The sequence below is a fragment of the Syngnathoides biaculeatus genome, chromosome 6, assembly GCF_019802595.1.
Source record: "Syngnathoides biaculeatus isolate LvHL_M chromosome 6, ASM1980259v1, whole genome shotgun sequence".
Classification (NCBI taxonomy): Eukaryota; Metazoa; Chordata; class Actinopteri; order Syngnathiformes; family Syngnathidae; genus Syngnathoides; species Syngnathoides biaculeatus.
Window position 1 is genome coordinate 552853 of NC_084645.1, and position 18914 is coordinate 571766.

The following is an 18914-nucleotide window of genomic DNA, read 5'->3' on the forward strand; positions in this document are numbered from 1 at the left end:
GTTTTATAAACTTTGCCCTTTATCTTAGCGGAGACTTTTCTGTCACACAACACAGCAGACACCTTCCGCCATCTGTTCAAACCTGCTTGGACCCATTACCTGTAGCCTGTGTCTTCCCCCTCCACTCCTCTGATTTATGCACATATATTGGGTTTTACTTTAGCTAATCTTCATTCCTCTCCATTCCAGTGCATGCCTCCACTTTTCTAACGGTTTTTCCACCTGCTCCCTGCAGATCACGATGCCATCTGTGAACATCATGGTCCATGTGGATTCCAGTCTTACCTCATCTGTCAGCCTATCCATTAACACCGCAAACAAAATGGGGCTCAGGGCTGATCAGTGATCCAGTCCCACATCAATTTTGAGGTTAGACCACCCAAGTCTCCTTCTCCCCATTCCTACAAGAAGATACACAAAGTATTCCTCCTGTTTTGGACAACTTCTCATGAGCAAAATGCGCCAGTTGTCTCAAGTTTGAAGAGTGACTTCTTCAGGTCTAAATATTTCAGTTCCTTCTCCACATGTTTAGTATCACTGCGATCAGGCCTCATCAGAATAGTCCGATGTTTTGTTCTTGGCCTTTTTTTGTGTGTCACTGTGCGTTTTTAGCCTTTATTCTATTGGAGGGCCCACGAAATGCAGCTCTGATCAAGTTTTCTGGCACATTTTGTTCCAGAATACCTAGATAGTCTTGCAGCTTGCAACACCCAGTACTGGATATAGCAAAACAATCCTTAAACATAACCAAGTGTGTTCCATGCTTTACATTAGGTATTGATATTTTCTTTGTGTGCTTAATTTTTTAAATCGATCTGATGTGACTTGCCAAAATGTTTTTTTGTTTTGTGTCGTGAATCCATGGGATGTTTTCAAAGAACAAGCAACATGCAACTTAATTTCAGTGTCATTAGTTTCAATTTTTTTTCTGTGATCATTTGATCATCAGCGTACATACATGTGTTCATGTCTGATCCAATGAATGATCATCGATATACAATGTAAATGTATGCTGTGGACAGGGCAGAGAACGAAGTCATTAGTGAAAGTAGTAATGATGATCCAATTCTCTTAATGGCCAAGGTGACCAGAGTGACGAGCTTAGGAGTTTGTTCTAGTGAGCGACGTCATGGCGACAGATGTTCAATGACATGAAGTCTTAAAAGGTCACAAGTGAGCCATCATGTCAGAGGATCATTTTTAGTTTGGTGAGTCAAGCGAGGGCCAGCTAGCCAAGTGCCAGGAGGAGAGGGGGAAATATTTGGTGGTCATTGTGCCCTCACTTGACCACAACATGATACGGTAATGCTTCGCTCCCTTTTCTTTTAGTATCAGTCACTCTACTTTGAAGTTGAACTAGTGTAAACAAGTGATGTTACTTAAGATCATTAATTACATCTTTTGAAAGCAGCCCTGAGGTAGGCACAAGCCTGTGCTAACTGCAGGTCGGTGGTGCAGTTGATGGTGGAACCTCAAAGCACAGAAAATCATACAAGGAAAAGGTTATCTATGAAGAAGTAAAGGACTGAGTGATCTGAGGATAGGAGAAACGACTACATGATGACAGAGAGGTGGCAAAGGCCAAACAAGAAGCATATGATAATATGTAACATGTATGCCTGGTTGGACACTAAAGAAAGAGAAAAAAAATCTCTACAGGTTGGCAAGACAGATGGATAAATATAGAAAGGAAGGATGTGTAGCAGGTTAAGGGGGTTAAGTAAAGGGATGGAAACACAAATGTGGACTGGTGACCGTACTGTGGTGGATAGATGGAAAGAATATTTTGAGTTGATGAAAGAGGAAAATGAGAGAGAAGAAAGAATAGAGGAGGCAAGTGTGGTGGACCAGGAAGTGGTCTTTAGACAGTCTTTAGTCAGGGGACCAAAGAGAAAGAAAAATGGAAAGACAGTTGGTCCTGATGACATACCTGTGGAGGTATGGAAGCAATTTGGAGAGATGGCTGTGGGGGTTTTCACCAGCTTTTTTCTTGCAGAATTCTAGCGAGTTGAGAAGACACCTGATGAAAAGAGATATGTGTGCTGGTGCCGATTTTAAGGACAAGGTTGATGCGCAGAGTTTTGGAAACTGTAGAGGAATAAATGTCATGAGCCATGCAAAGAATTTATGGGAAAGAGTAGTAAAGACTAGACTCGGGACAGAACTGAGTATTTGCGAAATACAGTATTGTTTATGCCAAGAAAGAGTACCACAAATGCATTATTTGCCTTGAAGGTGTTGATGGAGAAGTGCAGAGAAGGTCAGAAGAAGAAATATAATGTCTTTGTTGATATGGAGAAAGTCTCTGTCAGAGTACCCATGCGCAAGTCCAATGTGGCGGAGAAATATGTTGGAATAGTATAGTACATGTATGAGGCAGCAGAACAGCGGTGAGGTGTCCTGTAGGTGTGACTGAAAAGTTATTGGTGGAGGCAGAACTGCATCAGGGATCAACCCTAAGCCCTTTCCTGTTTGCAGTGGTAATGGATAGGCTGACAGATGAGGTTTGACTGGAATCCCCTTTGACCTTGATGTTCGCAGATGACATTGTGATCTGCAGTGAAAGCAGGGAGTGGAAGAGTTGGACAGGTAAAGACATGCGCTGGAAAGGATAGGAGTGAAGATTAGCCAAAGTAAAACAGAATATACAGTATGTGTGTGAATGTGAGGAGCGGAGGAGGAAGAGTTAAGCTCCAGGGAGAAGTGATACCAAGGGTGGAGTGGTCTTGGGATCAAGGGTCCAGAGCTACGGTGTGTGTGGTCAGGAAGCAAAGAAATTAGTCCAAGAAAGATGGAACAGGTGTAGGGTATACAGTACAGTGTATATATTTCCTGAAACAGTTGTCCTTTTTGGGATGCTGATAGTATGACGTATAAAATATGAGTACATTTTATAATATCAGTGTTCCTTTACATTTGAGAGTTCAAAATTGCAAACGTTTCCCCCAACCCCAATTTCCAGACTTCTTGGCAAAAAAAAAAAAAAAAAAATCTAATAATTTGTGACATTTAAGTGAAGTCCCTAAAGTCCACTAATACCAGATAGGTATACACCTTGATGGGAATTAACCCCATATATACCACTGTTACTTACCAATTAAAATAATTCATGAAATTCATTCCAATTCATAAATTGCAGTAAGTATAAAAAAGGTTTACTCAAACAATTTATTTTCCCTTGGAACGGCCGAGGATTTGATTATGGATAGTCAATTCAATATAATAACTTTAAGGTAATGTAAAAAAAAAAAAAACACTTCAGTCCTCCAGCAAGAAGATTTTCTAATTTGACAGTCAAATAATGACCAAAGGTATGATGGAACAATCAGTATACCAGTGTGTATACTGTATCTCTCTCTCTCTCTCGCTCTCTCTCTCTCTCTCTCTCTCTCTCTCAATCTCTCTCTCTCTCCAATTTTCTGTACTTTTGTATGTTTATGTGGCAAGAAATGGGTTTTTTTCCAATACTAAAATCAAAAAAGAAAATATATTCAGCATTTTCCAATGTATTTACTTTGACACATCTAACAGAACAAACATCCTAAGAATTAAATGAGAAGAGGATGGAGTAAAAAAAAAAAAACAAAAAAAAAACAATATTAACCAGTAAAAAGTAGAAATAATACAAAAAAAAACAATTAATAATTGTGAAATTAAGGCTGCCCTAGGCGGCATGGTGGATCAGCTGGTAAAGCGTTGGCCTCACAGTTCTGAGGTCCCGGGTTCAATCTCGGACCCGCCTGTGTGGAGCTTGCATGTTCTCCGCGTGCCTGCGTGGGTTTCCTCCAGGTACACCGGTTTTCTCCCACATCCCAAAAACATGCAACATTAATTGGACACTCTAAATTGCCCCTAGGTGTGATTGTGAGTGCGGTAGTTTGTTTCGATGTGCCCTGCAATTGACCCCTCCGTAGAAATTGCGTCATCCGCTTCGCTGACCAATCAGAGGCCAGAGATCTGCATAAACCACACCCCTTGTTGGCGTCCGCTATTACCTCAGACAACGTTGCATGGTCAAGTATAGGTTTTGTTAGCGTTTTATCGCGTATTTGGGTTCTTTAACAATAGATATGGTTAAGAGGTATAGTCACGGATTTTGTAATAGTGACGACAAGTATCCTGAAAGGCTAGTTGGTGGAGTTCAATTCGTACCCTTTCCAAAACCAAAGACCCAGTACGAAAAATGTCTTCGATGGATCAAACTTTGTGGAAGACGGCATGATCAACTGAATCCATCTAAAAACAACCGGAATAGAAGACCGAGTACGAGTTTTTTTAGTGGGGGTGGTCATCGTTTTTTTTGTTTTTTTTTTTGGAGGGGGGGGGTCAGTTTCTTTTCGTGGGGGCGGGGGTCGTTTTCCTGGTGTGCCCTACTACTACGCTGAATTATTTTACTAGTGACAACAACGACCGCAGGATACTAGTAGATGGTCCTTATGATTGTACTAGGACCGCGGTCAGTGCCAGCGTGCACTTAGTGAGGCCTCTCCGGTCGCATGATGACACAAATTCGCGCAAAGCAAAGGGGATGAGTGACTCGACTCGTCGGTGCTCACCAGGAGAGTAGAGCCGAGCCAGCTGCCGGGCTCCGGCGTGTTGCGGTCCCCAGCGGGGGGCCGCGCTGCGTGCGGCCGCCCCGTGCTCGTTCCCGTTCGGATCCTCCTCGGCCATGGACCGGTGCCTGATGTCGCTCTCGGAGAGCAGCGACGCCGCCATAGTAACCGACGTGGCCGCCTCCCCTGCCGCTGCCGTCCTTCAGCTGACGCACGCCATCGCGTGTGGCTCAAGAGCGGGCTGTGCGGGGAGTTCGCGGCGGAGGGAAGGCTCGCGGAAGCCGGTCACGGTCACCGCAGACTCGGCCCACCCGAAAATAGCGGCGCGGAACTGCGGTTGGCGTAATAATGTCTGACCGCTCGAGCCGCGGCGTGGACCGCTGTCACGCGTGGCACGCACGTGCCTAAAAGCCGTTTACCCCTCCACACGAACGCGTAACTTTAAAAGCACCCATTTTAATACCAACGTTGCCTACTTAGTTCAATTTCCAGGTCATCGGTCACCATTGCAGGGACCGTCTGCATTTTGCATTCGCGGTGAAAAAAGGGGGGAGGCGGCGGCGGAAAAAGCCACCAACACCGCATTGTGGCTAACGCTCGCATAATCCAATTCGATCTCTGGGTACATGGACATACACTTTGGATTTACTTGAGCCACCTCTTAATACCACCACTATCTGATAGATAAAAAGTGGGACGGGGAACAAGTGGTGACGTTTGCCTCACGATTCTGATGTAAGTTCGAATCCAGACTCAGGACCCGTGCAGTTTGCATGTGTGTCCTCGCACTTGCATGGGATTTCTTAGGGTACGTGTGCTTCCTCCCCTATTCTGAAAACCCCCTTTTTTTTTGGAAGATGCTAAATCACTGGTGTCAAACTCAAGGCCTCGGGGCCATATCTGACCCACTGCATCATTTCATGTGACCTCCAAAAGCAAATTTGTCTCTTGAAAAAAATACCCCAATATTGTATTCACTTTTGAAAACATTCAGACATTCCAAGCATTTATGTTTGCAATCCCCCTTTTAAATTAAATGTTATAATAGGTGAATCAGTTATGTTTTACCGCCTTCTAGTACCATTTTATGAGAGGTGGATTTTCCATCATCAACAAATATCTGTGGCTCTGTATGAATTCACCTTTTTCAATTCTGTTTTCAACCCTCGTAACAAAACGAGAAACGCGTCTCCACATGCAAATTAATCCAATCTCAAATGTCAAAATTGAAACAGCACGCTATTTTGCACACTAACAAATTACATCGAATGAACTGGATATTTTATCAATGGACAATAGTTTTGGTTTCTTTTTTGTGCGATGGACCTCTTCTACATGTAGAAGTACATGAAAGTAATCACGTTTTCTCTTACGTGCTATTGATATTGCATTTTTATTTCCTACACTCATAATGATCCAAATTTTCACATTGTGGGACGAATAAAGCTTATCTTATCGGATACAGTATAGCACATTTATTAATAATAATAAGGGGCAAAGTCTATAAAACAGCGGTGAGGCTGGCCACGATGTACAGATTGGAGACGGTGGCACTGAAGAAACAACAGGAAGCAGAAATGGAGATGGCAGAAATCAAGATGTTGAGGTTCTCGCTTGGAGTGACCAGGTTGGATTGGATTAGAAATTAGCTCGTTAGAGGGACAGCCAAAATTGGATGTTTTGGAGATAAGATTCGAGAGAGCAGACTTCGATGGTTTGGACATGTTGAGAGGCGAGAGAGTGATTATATTGGTGGAAGGGTGCTGAGGATGGAGCTGCCGGGCAAAAGAGCGAAAGGAAGACCAAAGAAAAGGTTGATGGATGTTGTGAGGGAGGACATGAGGACAGTGGGTGTTAAAGAAGAAGATCCACGAGATAGGCTTGGATGGAAAAAGATGACACGCTGTGGCGACCCCTAATCGGGACAAGCCGAAAGGAAAAGAAGAAGAAGTAGCTAAATTTGCCTCAGATTAGCTGACTTGCTAAATATTGACTAATGAGTTATTAGGGAGACATATGAGGTCATATGTTTGTGATTTGGGAATACAGTAGATTCAGTTGAATTAAATCAAAGGATGACAAAATCCGATGGGAACCTCTTCCTGGGGTGGGAGAGACACTTTTGTAATTTATATTAAGATGTACCTATAAAGCACGTTTGAGAAACTCAAAGAAGTCGTCTTCCAACACCTGTGGTGTAAGCCACTTTTATGGAACGATTTTTGTTCCTTCTTGCAAGAAAATTAAGTGTTTGTGATTCACAACAGAAAGCAGACAGGTGGGTGTTCAATGACAGCACCACAGCCTCAACGTTCTGAGCTTCAGCTCATTGGGTCGATTCTTGTATGGCGTTTCTCCCATGCTTGTTTTTCTAGGGTCCTCTGGCTTCCTCTCACGTTCTCCAAACATGCACGATAGATGCATTGAAGACTCTAAATTGCCTTTCAATGTGAACGCAAGTGTGGAAGATTGTTGACAGCGTACACCCCCTGCATGGGGCTGGTTTTTAGGTTGCCGCTACGGCAAAATCAACTAGAATAAGCTTAAGCCCACCTCTGACCTTAGTGAGGAGTATTAAAAATGGACGTATACATTCATTTGCGCACTGGACAAAACACAAAATTGCCTATGTGAGTGATTGATGAATGAAACTCCACAGTTGTATCTTATTTTTAGTTGTTTACACATCTACAAGATTCTAATTAATGCCATCGAGAAGATTCAAGATGCTTCAAAGGGCATTCAGCTCACCGGCTTGTCCGTCTCATGCATACATTAACTATTCACACTAAACAGTCATTTGCATACTGCTGGCTGTAGAACAACATGGCGACAAGGAAAATGCATTAAAGCTAATCAGGTCCTGCGCCTCCCCACTGTCAAAACAAGTCACTTTGTGGTCTGCGCTGTACACTAAAACGGCACTTTAGGGTAACTTGGCAACCATCCTGGAATGTAATGTAGTGGTAATATTTCATTCACACATTTTTTTTGGCACATTTCCTAGCGGATCTGGGGCCCTTTAGGTTAGAGTCGGTTTACGCACTGGACGGTTCTCAGGGAGCCAGAGAAAACCCACGCAAGCGTGAGGAGAACACGGGAGGTCCTGAATCCAAACTGAAATCCAAAACATAAGAAATGCGAGGCAGACACGCCAACCACTAAAATGCCACATTGCATTTACGTCAGGTTAATAAACTAGACAGCATGCGTATTAAAAATGTTAACCCATCCATGGGCAGGGTGGCAATTTTTTGCCTTATTGAGATTAAAGTCTCCTAACAGGCCACAATCAAGGAAATAACACTTCTTTTTTCGTTTAACGCATAAAACAGAGGGCAAAAAAGGTGTACCCTCTAACGGGCAGCATTCCAAAACTGGGACAGGTATGTTATCAGTTCTGTGAAGTGGTACATACTTACACATTAATAATACTGATGGATTAGCAATTTGAAGACAAACTTGGTTGCATACTGACCTTTCTCCCTTTCTTCTCTTGGAAAACGCTTCATGTGTACTTGAGACAGCCATGTTGGGTCAGGAAGGAAAGGGAAATAACTCCGTGCTAACTTTGACCGATGAGTTATCCTCTCCTGATACCAAATTATGGCTTCAGATTAAAACACTTCAATATTTTGATATACTGAAGGATATAATGTGTGAAAATCATGATGTCCCAAAAATGGGACGCTGCCCACGAATGGATTTCAATATAAGAGACCTATGTGGGAATTTATTGGCTAAAAATATGTATTACATTACATGTTAACACACAACAACTATATCTGCAAATCAATAAAAAATGTGAATGAAAAACAGTTTGGAAATGTCTTATTTCAGCAAAATATCCACCTGTTATATTTTGAATTCAATTTGCATGCATTTCCATTCAACCACGTCAAAGTGTATCTTTCCAAAAATTCCTCGGCTGAACTTCTCATGGAGCGTCAAACTGGAATAAAATCACACCACACGGAACGTCTTCATTTGTCAAGTATTTATTTGTTTTTATCTTTTTTTTTTGTCTGTACTATATTATTGCCATCTGGTTAATTCACATTTAAAAAGCGTTCATTCACCAGATGCACTGAAATTGAGGTTTTTATTTTTAATTTTTATGTTTTTACAATAACCGTTAGAGGCTCATTGAAGACTGGAAAAAAAGAGAAACATCTGCATGGTATTCTGCAATTTAATTTGTTCCTTTGTCTTTCTTTGATAGTAATTACAAAAAGAGAAGAAAATATATATATAACAATAATCATAGAAAGGAGATTTGTGGGGGGGGGCTTCCAACTGGAGGACAGACATTCACAAGTACACGGCACGAGTACCTACTTACGGCGAGAACTCAAATAGAAAACATGAAAGAAGAAAATAAAATGCGTATGAAAGAAGGGTAAAAAAAATGGGCACTGACCGAAGAAAAGCAGAAATGATTTTTTCTAGAACCTATGAACATGATCCAAAACAAAAAGGAGTATTTTTCTTTTTCATCTCTTAAAAAATAATTACATGGTAACCGAGAATTTGGCCGAGACGATTAAAAATACTGCACATACAACACCTTGTTTGACTCCCCCTCCTTTCTTCTCTTGATCCTGCTTCCCTTTCTTTATTTAATAGCATATCCCATTAATATTCCTCACCCCCCCTCCCCCCTCCCGCTGCTGCTAATAGCCACACCCAGTGGTGCGATCGTTACACTTTTACATGTGAGTGGCAAATGACACTTTGATTGGCTGTGATGTGGAGATGTAGCTCCCCCGCCGGCTCCGGGTCGGGGGCCCCGACTGAGCCGAGAGATCCTGCCGGGCCTCGGTCTCACTGCGCGTGCTGACTCAGTGTGTGGTTCTGGAGGGGAGGAAGAGAGGGGAGAAGTGAGAACACATGATGAGAAAAATAATGGGCTCTGTAAGCACGCTGCTGTTCTCTTGCCCCCCACCCCCTTGCACCCCACCCCCAATAATGAAAGCCACGCCACTGGCACCGACAAGATGGGCGGCGAGAACTCCTCGTTTGAGAATGGCTGACGGCCCGACACGCAAAGATGGAGCGCCGAAAAAAGACCGTGTGATGCTCATTTTTGGCATCGGCGACCAGAAAAATACAGAAGAAAAAAAAAATGAAAGCGAAAACGCGGAGTCATAACAATCAATAAGTGGTCAGGCAACCAATACAGTACGGTGTCAATATACTGAATGTGTTTTACAGAGGGGCGGCACAGTGAATCGGCTGGTAAAGCGTTGGCTTCACAGTTCTGAGGACCCGGGTTTGATCACGGCCTCGCCTATGTGGATGCATGTTGCATGTTCTCCCCGTGGCTGTGTGTGTTTTCTCCGGGTACTCCGGTTTTCCTCCCACATCCCAAAAAGATGCAACATTAATTGGACACTCTAAATTGCCCCTAGCTGTGATTGTGAGTGTGACTGTTTGTCTCGATGTGCCCTGCGATTGGATGGCGACCACTTCAGGGTGTACCCCCCCCAAACCCCGCCCGCCTGTTGACAGCTGGGATAGGCTCCAGCACTCCCGCGACTCTCGTGAGGATGGATCGATAGTTGTACCTCGTATGGAGCTTATGTGGCATGAAAAAATTCAAGTACAATTATGGTGCCACCTGGCAGAATCTTTGTGTTGTAATTAGGATTAATTCATTAATAGCATTGATTTTCTCTGTGGTTTGATGGTACCCATATGTTTTATTCATGTGTTCAAATAATACTATAAATGCTTAATTACTGTGTTAGTGATTGACGATGACATTACAGCTTATGCAAACATTTGCAGGAGCGGAACTTCACTGCTAGCTGTGGATCCGGTGTATGCTGAAATATGTCACTTGCATTTCTTTTATTTGGAAAATAATATTTTAACAGACACGCATCAGAAAGGTGATGGTAGTGATGGCATATCTACTCGTGCATTGGATATATTAGCTAAGGGACTTGCCTGAAAAGAAGAGATTGGTGCCAACAAGATAAAAGTGCAATTGTACAGTCTTATTTTTTGCAATTGTGACATCTAACGTTACCTTATTTATTTATGCACTTGTAGTTGACATGTGAAACTAAACTAGTTTCTTATTAGGGTGCTCTGAAATGCACTTTGAACAACAAAAAATTCAATTGTGTTTTCAAAGGCTATTTTAAATTTTCTGTATTGTTCCAAACTTAAATGAAAAATGCGGCTCGTGACTTTGCGACGACAGAAAATGTGGGTCTCGGGCTGACATCAGATGAGAAACACTGCAAGAGAATATTGACAATCTTTAAAAAAAAAAGTCACTCACATTCACAGACCAGTTGAATCATCAGAATCATTAAATAACCTTACGAATCACTTTCTCTCTAAAAATAAATTACATCTTTCCCGATCATCTGTCGAGGTCTAACACACAAACACCTTCAGTCATAATCAACACTCACAGCACTGTCTTGAGTGCAGAGGAAGTAAATTGTAAACTTCTGCGCGAAAACCTGCCAAATTTACAGAACGATTACAAATGAGGTGAAAACAAGCGTCTTCATGTGTTGATGTGTGGAAAACGACATGTGCCATCATGCTGATTCACATTCGCGCTCGCACACAACACCCCCCCAATCCCCCCACCCCCAAAAGTCGGTTCCCTGTAGACCCTGCATATCGGCTGCTACGGGGAGCTGAACTGATAATCTGGATTTGTTGGTTTGGAACGCAGCCATCACATCTAGAGCAAGGGAAATACTCTACTCTGTGTGTGTGCGTGATGGGGAGATGATTGGAAACGTTTCTCTGGGAATTCACGTGTGTCTATCAGAGAGAAATTTCCTCTCAGATGCTTTCCTCCTCTCCTCATTTTCCCTCGACTTTACAGCTTGTCCCATGAAACGTTCCTTATTGCTGTCCTTCTCTCTCACACACAAGACCACTATTCCCAGTGAGACATTACCAATCAACCCCCCCAGCACCCCTAAAAAGCAGTTTCCCTCAGATTAATCACCCTGGCTCACGGATAGGCCCCACTACAGACGAGTTATAAAGGCGAGCAAGAGAGAGAACGAGAGAGAGAGACAGAGAGAGAGAGAGAGAGAAGGGGGAAAAGACAACACAGAGGAGAGGAGGGCCTGTTGGGGACACAAATGTGAAGGATTATATGTGGTTTTGGGTTGATAATACTTATTTGTCATTCTGCGGCCCTTATCTTGCTGAGCACGTTCCATTGAGCCCTGTGTGTGCGTGTTTTCACAATATCCATCATTGGGTTTTAGAGTCCAAGCTCCGGGCTGACTAGGGGAGAGCAAAGCATTTGAACGCTTAACACATATGCACACGTGCACTCCGTCCGTCCATTCATTCTCTAAAGGGCTCGTCCTCATTGGCGTTGAAAGTGTTCTGTAGACTGACCCCCCCCCAGCCCCCACCCTCTCTCTAATCCAGGGATGTCAAATTCATTTTAGTTCAAGGGCCAAATTCAACTCAATTTGATGTAAAGTGGGCCAGACCAGTATATCCGCGGCCTCATGCAGTGAAGAAAATAAGTATTTGAACACCTTGCTATATTAGAAATCATGGAGGGGATTTTCATCAAGAAGTCCAGAAATCCCAAGTTATAATGTTTTAATGATTTATTTGTGTGATACAGCAGCAAATAAGTATTTGAACACCTGAGAAAACCAATGTTAATACTTGGTACAGTAGCCTTTGTTTGCAATTACAGAGGTCAAACGTTTCCTGTAGTTGTTCACCAGGTTTCCACACAGTGCAGGAGGAATTTTGGCCCAGTCCTTCACACAGATCTTCTCTAGATCAGACAGGTTTCTGGGCTGTCGCTGAGAAACACGGAGTTTCAGCTCCCTCCAAAGATTTTCTATTGGGTTTAGGTCTGGAGACTGGCTAAGCCATGCCAGAACCTTGATATGCTTCTTACGGACTCACTCCTTGGTTTACCTTGCTGTGTGCTTCGGGTCGTTGGCATGTTGAAAAACCCAGCCACGACGCATCTTCAATGCTCTGACTGAGGGAAAGACGTTTTTCCCCAAAATCTCACAATACATGGCCGCGGTCATCCTCTCCTGAATACAGTGCAGTCGTCCTGTCCCATGTGCAGAAAAACACTCCCAAAGCATGATGCTACCACCCCCCATGCTTCACAGTCATCATTTGTCTTCTTCCAAACACGGTTAGTGGAATTATGACCAAAAACTTCCATTTTGGTCTCATCTGACCACAAAACTTTAATATAAATATTATATTAAAGTTATATATTATAATATATATAAAATAAATATTTAATATAAAATAGTCAAACTTAAGACGGGCCTTGACATGTGCTGGTTTAAGCAGGGGAAACTTCCGTGGAATGCATGATTTCAAACCATGACGTCTTAGTGTATTACCAACAGTCACCTTGGAAACGGTGGTCCTGTCGTGTAGTCCTGGGCTTATTCTTCAACTTTCTAAGGATCGTTGAGATCCCACGAGGTGATATCTTGCATGGAGCGCCACTCCGATTGAGATTGACCGTCATGTTGAGCTTCTTCCATTTTGTAATGATTGCTCCAACAGTGGACCTTTTTTCACCAAGCTGCTTGACAATTTCTCCGTCGCCCTTTCCAGCCTGTGTGGAGTTGTGCAATTTTGTCTCTGCTGTCTTTGGTCTTCGCCATGTTACAAGTTTGAGTCTTACTGATTGTATGGGATGGACAGGTGTCTTTATGCAGCTAACGACCTCACACAGGTGCATCTGATTCAGGAAAATACATGGAGTGGAGGTGGACTTTTAAAGGCGGAGTAACAGGTCTTTGAGGGTCAGAACTCCAGCTGATAGGTACGCAAATACGTATTTGCAGCTGTATCACACATATAAATGGTTAAAAAAAAAAATCATACATTGTGATTTCTGGATTTTTCTTTTTAGATGATCTCTCTCACAGTGGACATCCACCTACAATGAAAATTTCTGACAATTTTTAGAATATTTATATAATTACCCACAGAATGGCAGGAGGAACGTAATGGGGGTGCAATCTCTCCACAGCAAGGCTGTGGATGTGTGTGCTTGCGTGTGTGAGCAAAGTTTCGGGATGAGTACTGCAATCGCAACCAATTCACATAAAAACTATGTGTATAGTATTTGGGTACTAAAGCGGGCCCGTTACGACTAAGCGGGCAGCGGTACTGGACGAGTTGGCCAATTTCCACGCCGCAATTGGCAGGTAAGTGTCCACGAGAGCTTGCAGGATGACAGCAAACTGTTCCGAGCGGGAGTGCTCCGCGGGCCACACCAGCAGGCTTGTCCTGCCACAAAGCTAAAAGAGGAGCCATCCTGTAGCGAAGGAGCTACCTTTTTGCTCATGAGTAGCACTGCAGTCAATGCTGTTAAACTACGTGTTCGGGGTCACAGAGTAATACACTGCGCAATGTCTAACAAATGGGTTTCGAGTCTCGCATTCATATGAGATAATCTTTTGCAAGTTAATAAATCTAGGTACAAAATAGCAAAGACACTGGATATGCCGCAGCAGCTTGTTTGCGCTCCCTACAATGTTCTGTTGTGCTGTAACACACGTGCAGAAAGAAACACAACTACTGTTTATTTTGGTTCTGTCTGCAGTTCACTGCAAAGACGTTGACTTTACACTATTTTATAGGGATCTTGATTAATTGAAAAAAATCTGATGATACTTTTGATTCATGCCGATTAATCACAGTTGCCAAATATCCTACTCCAATTTACTTTGAGATGGTATTTTAAACTGCTCTCAGAGTTCAGAGCTGCACTATATGGAAATTATACTGTAAATTTTACTGAAAGTCTGATTGTGGTGACTTTTGAAACAAAATTTGCTACCGAGCACACCAATGGAATTTTCTTCTTTAGTCTTTGTGCTGACCTCATCACTGAGCGTATAGCGACATGCACTAAAATCTGCGATAATGCGTGATTAATATTATTAATCATAAGCATTAACACATTAATTAGGACAGCCCTATCCATCCATCCATCCATTTTCTTCACCGCTTATCCTCACGAGGGTCGCGGGGAGTGCTGGAGCCTATCCCAGCTGTCAACGGCCAGGAGGCGGGGTACAACCGCTGGTTTCCTTCCAGTTGCAGGGCACATAGAGACAAACAGTAGCACTCACAATCACACATATGGGCAATTTAGAGTGTCCAATTAATGTTGCATGTTTTTGGAATGTGGGAGGAAACCGGAGTTCCCGGAGAAAACCCACGCAGGCACGGGGAGAACATCCAAACTCCACACTGGCGGGTCCAGGATTGAACTGGGAACTGTGAGGCCAACGCTTTACCAGCTGTGCCACCATGCCACCGAGGACAGCCCTATTTTCGCAATTATTAATTGTTTGTATTATTTCTACTTTTTACTGGTTAATATTGTTGTTGTTGTTTTTACTCTGTCCTCTTCTCATTTGTTTAATTCTTAGGATGTTGTTCTGTTAGATGTGTCAAAGTAAATATATTGAAAAACGCCGAATAGATTTTCTTTTTTGATTTTAGTTTTGGAAAAACTCACATTTCTAGCCACATAAAAATACAAAAGTACAGAAAATTGGTACCTCTGAGTACCAGTATCGATTCCCAGGCACCGTGAAACGGTACCATACCGGTTCAACTGTGAAAGTTACCCTTGCCTCGTAAAGGTGTCTGAAGTAATATCACACACTGAACTGGGAGGTTAATGACCCCATTATGACAAAACGAGCACCTCCCCTCGCTGGGTCGCTGTCTCTGTTTCTCTCATTTTAGAACTGATGCAATTCTATTCCGAGCCAGAGGAGGTCAGGCTTATTCCTTTTCACTGGCGTGAGACGGCCAGGTTCTGCCTCTTCGAGGTGAGCCTCATCCATCCTCTGCTAACCTTACGTCCAGTGTTGGGGAAATTACTTTGGAAAGATTGTTGGTTACAGTCATGTGACAAAAAGAAAACAAATCCGAGCAATTGTGGTTGTTTTTTTCTCATGTAACTAATATAATCATGGAAATTTTCATAAGCAACTAATTTACACATTTCCCCCTCGTAATGTAATAAACTTGAATTACACAAATTTAGCAGTTAAATTAGTAGTAGTTAAATTATTAACACCCCCCCCCCCCACACACACACACACACTTCCGATGTCACACTTGACCTCTTAAGGATTGTAATGGGAGTGGAGGGATACAAGGCAAGGCAATATGACAGCAAAGTGAATGAAGGAGACGAGTGGTATGTGTGTGTGTGTGTGTGTGTGTGGGGGGGGGGCCTTGATGTTGGTGTATTGATTTGTAGATGGAGTGAGGGATGGAACATAAGGGCAAGGGAGGGCGGTGAGCTGTAGGGACACTCCCCAGAGGGAGAGGCTGAAGGAGGTGATGACCAAACAGGAAGCCAATGAAACATGATGACGTCTGCAGATGAGAGCGGAGGCACACGCCAGCCATCCTCGCCTCACGCGTGTGCTAATGTTGCGAGCTCAGCATTGATCAGGCAGCACGTTGATCAATCAGAAGTGTGAAGTGTGTGTGTGTGAGAGACACCTGCAAAGTAACAGATATAAACAGTATAAGATTGATTCCTTCAACAGTGAATGAATCAGCTGTTGGTCCATGCTGAATGTTAACGTGTCTGACCTTTCACACATCAGGCGCATCTCACGAAATTAGAATATCGGATAAAAAGATTACTTATTTATATACAAGAGTTTAATTCAAAAAGTGGAATTTGTACGTTTCATAAATTTATCGAAGAAGAACCGAGAGATGATGAATTTCGGGTTTTCATTGGCTAATAGCTCATAGCATCCCTTCGTTTGTTCATCCATTTTGCATAGCGCTTATCCTCACTAGGGTCACAAGCGTGCTGGTGCCTATCCCTCCAGAATTTAGATGAGAAGAAGGGTACACCCAGAACTGGTCGCCAGCCAATCGCAGGGCACATATAAACAACCATTCACAGTCAAGTTCAGACGTGCGAACAATTTAAAGTTTTCAGTTAACCTACTATGCATGTTTCAGAGCTGTGGGAGAAACCGAAGTACCATGCGCTAAATTTATATACTCATACCTTTGACATTACAAAACCATTTTTGTAATGTGAGCGACGACAAAATCAGATTTAACAAAGAAATCCGATTTGGACATCATGCCACGCAGTGTGAACATAGCTTTACTGAATAACGATGACTGTGGTTCTGATGAAAATTCAATGTAGAATAGTAAATGGTTTTTTGTGTGGCGAGTTTGTGGACTGTCCTCAGAAGAGATGTCTTCCAGGCCCGACTGGACCAGTACATATCAAGGCCTGTCATTGTTTTTCCTAAATTGCTAAGCGAGAGCGAGTGGAAAGCCAGCAGAGCCCCAGGCCCTGGGGAAATATGGCCTTGTCGCATTACCTACGCACAGCACTGTGAGACGCACACATGGGAACGCATTCGTGGCCTTGTACTTGCGGCTAAAAGCACATGCATGTACACGCACAAACACACGCACATATGCTTTTATGTACGCTGAATGTGTGCGTGTGTCTATATATATATATATATATATATATATATATATATATATATATATATATATATATATACATAAAATAGTAATATGTAATAATAATATAGTCTCGTTTGGTAGAAGGGGACAACGTAGGAAAAGAGGAGATGGAGATAAAGATAAAATGTCATCTGCCTTGTCCAGCACTTGTCTGTTATCATCTGCATTGCACACTGAATGCGTGCATACGCATCTGTGTTGGGTTTGTTGTCACTTTTGATGATTCTGGGTGTGTGTGTGTGTGTATGTATGTGTGTTTATGCACTGATCCTATCTAAAGTTAGAAAGAAGCACTGCGCATGTTTGGACTTTTAATAGCAACACAAACAGGCAGTCAGTGATGACATTTCCTGTATGTGGCAAAAATAGACCTCAGTCAAAAAGGCATGTTGAAATCGTGTCACTTCAAGTGTAAGTGTTTAAAAACAGACATATGAGAGTGTGCATGTGTGTGAGTGTGTCCATGTACAGTATGTGTGAACGTTACCGTCATGTATCACAGAGTGTCTGTCATTAAATACAGTAAATTTGTGTCAAACGGATGCACGTCTAAGGGTAATTGGAGACATTTCAAATGTGAATAACTGTGTTTACGTGTGTGTTTCCCCTTTTTAACATCAATGAAAAAAAATCACCTTAGTGGCCTTGTGCTCTACTTTGAGCTCAATGTATTTATAGCTCAGTTGACATTCTTCCTACAATGTGCATATCGACATTTGTGTGTGCGAGCGTGTGTGTGTCGGGGACGAGCAGATGGGCTAGCCTGCTTCCTCTCCTCCCTGGCTTGTCTTTAGCCCCACCTGTCCAAGACAGGATGCTGCCTCGGGAGCAGCTTGAAAATAAATGTCCCCTCTCCCCCTAGCATCCCGCCTGTACACATTCCCTACTCCCCTCACAAACACTTCCGTACCTCCCAGCGTGACTTGCCCACATGTCTCCCTGTAACTCCTCCATCTCTCCAGCTAAGTGGTAAATGACAGCCGTTTGTTTATCCAAAACATCAGTTTAGTACTGAACGGAGTCAAAAGCAGTCCTGATTTCCTCCTCCTCCAGCCCGCCCTGTATGACCTCCTGTTTGGAGTGGTTTCTCCCATGGGGACTTCCCCTCCCCTTTGCCCCAGACAGTAAGGTTTGGACCAGTAAATACACCCAAAATACACTCACAACATGAAAGGGCGTGCACCCAAAACCGCAACCTGAGAGGCAAAGGCACACACCACCCATCCCTCTCCCGATTCACAGCGAAGGTCCAAGCTCCCTGCTGGAAGCTGCAACACAAAGGTGGAAGTGACCTCACTTCCAGTACAGACACAGCTAATCACACCGGAGCACTGCATGACAGGTTTAACAAAAAAAAAAAAGATATTTCCTATGAATAAACAAAACCAAAACAAATGTACTAGGAAGTGTGGTCCATGCAGACTGTTGAAGCTGTTTCAGATAAATGACGACTTCAGCCTGCAGACATGGGTGGCAAGGCAAAATAGCAACCAAAAATATACCCATACATGAACAAATACTACAGACTGGAATAAATGTGTGTAGAAACAAACTTCAGCACGCACGCGTCGTCTCAAGCTTGTCTAGGTATATGCAGACATCCATCCATCTCTTTTTTTGCTTTATAGGGCCCTTTGCAGTTTAATCCTAGCTGACTTTGGGAAAGGCTAGAGGCAGATTTGTTGCTCGTCAGTCACAAACCAGATGTATCAATAATAATAATAATATAATAATAATAATAAAACATTATTATAGCACTATTTACCTTTATTTCCCAAGTCCCTTTGCTTAGCAAAAAAAAAAAAAAAAAACAGCAAAAGTACGGAGATA

The 18914-nt window shown here is 42.8% G+C and overlaps 2 protein-coding genes across 6 annotated transcripts in view; both read right to left on the reverse strand.

Annotated features, from left to right (window-relative positions):
- si:ch211-212o1.2 (uncharacterized protein LOC492735 homolog) overlaps positions 1–5081 on the reverse strand; it is a 38127-nt gene extending 33046 nt beyond the window's left edge. Inside the window, exon 1 of the mRNA XM_061823680.1 lies at positions 4557–5081. Coding sequence (XP_061679664.1) covers positions 4557–4716 — 160 coding nt within the window. The 5' untranslated portion in view covers positions 4717–5081. The remainder of the gene's footprint in view (positions 1–4556) is intronic.
- A 3454-nt stretch (positions 5082–8535) lies between these two features.
- Positions 8536–18914, reverse strand: part of znf423 (zinc finger protein 423) — a 129882-nt gene continuing 119503 nt past the window's right edge. For all 5 annotated transcript variants that reach the window (XM_061822841.1, XM_061822845.1, XM_061822840.1 and 2 more), the window contains one exon: positions 8536–9407. In XM_061822841.1, the coding sequence (XP_061678825.1) occupies positions 9378–9407 (30 nt within the window). In that variant the 3' untranslated portion in view covers positions 8536–9377. The remainder of the gene's footprint in view (positions 9408–18914) is intronic.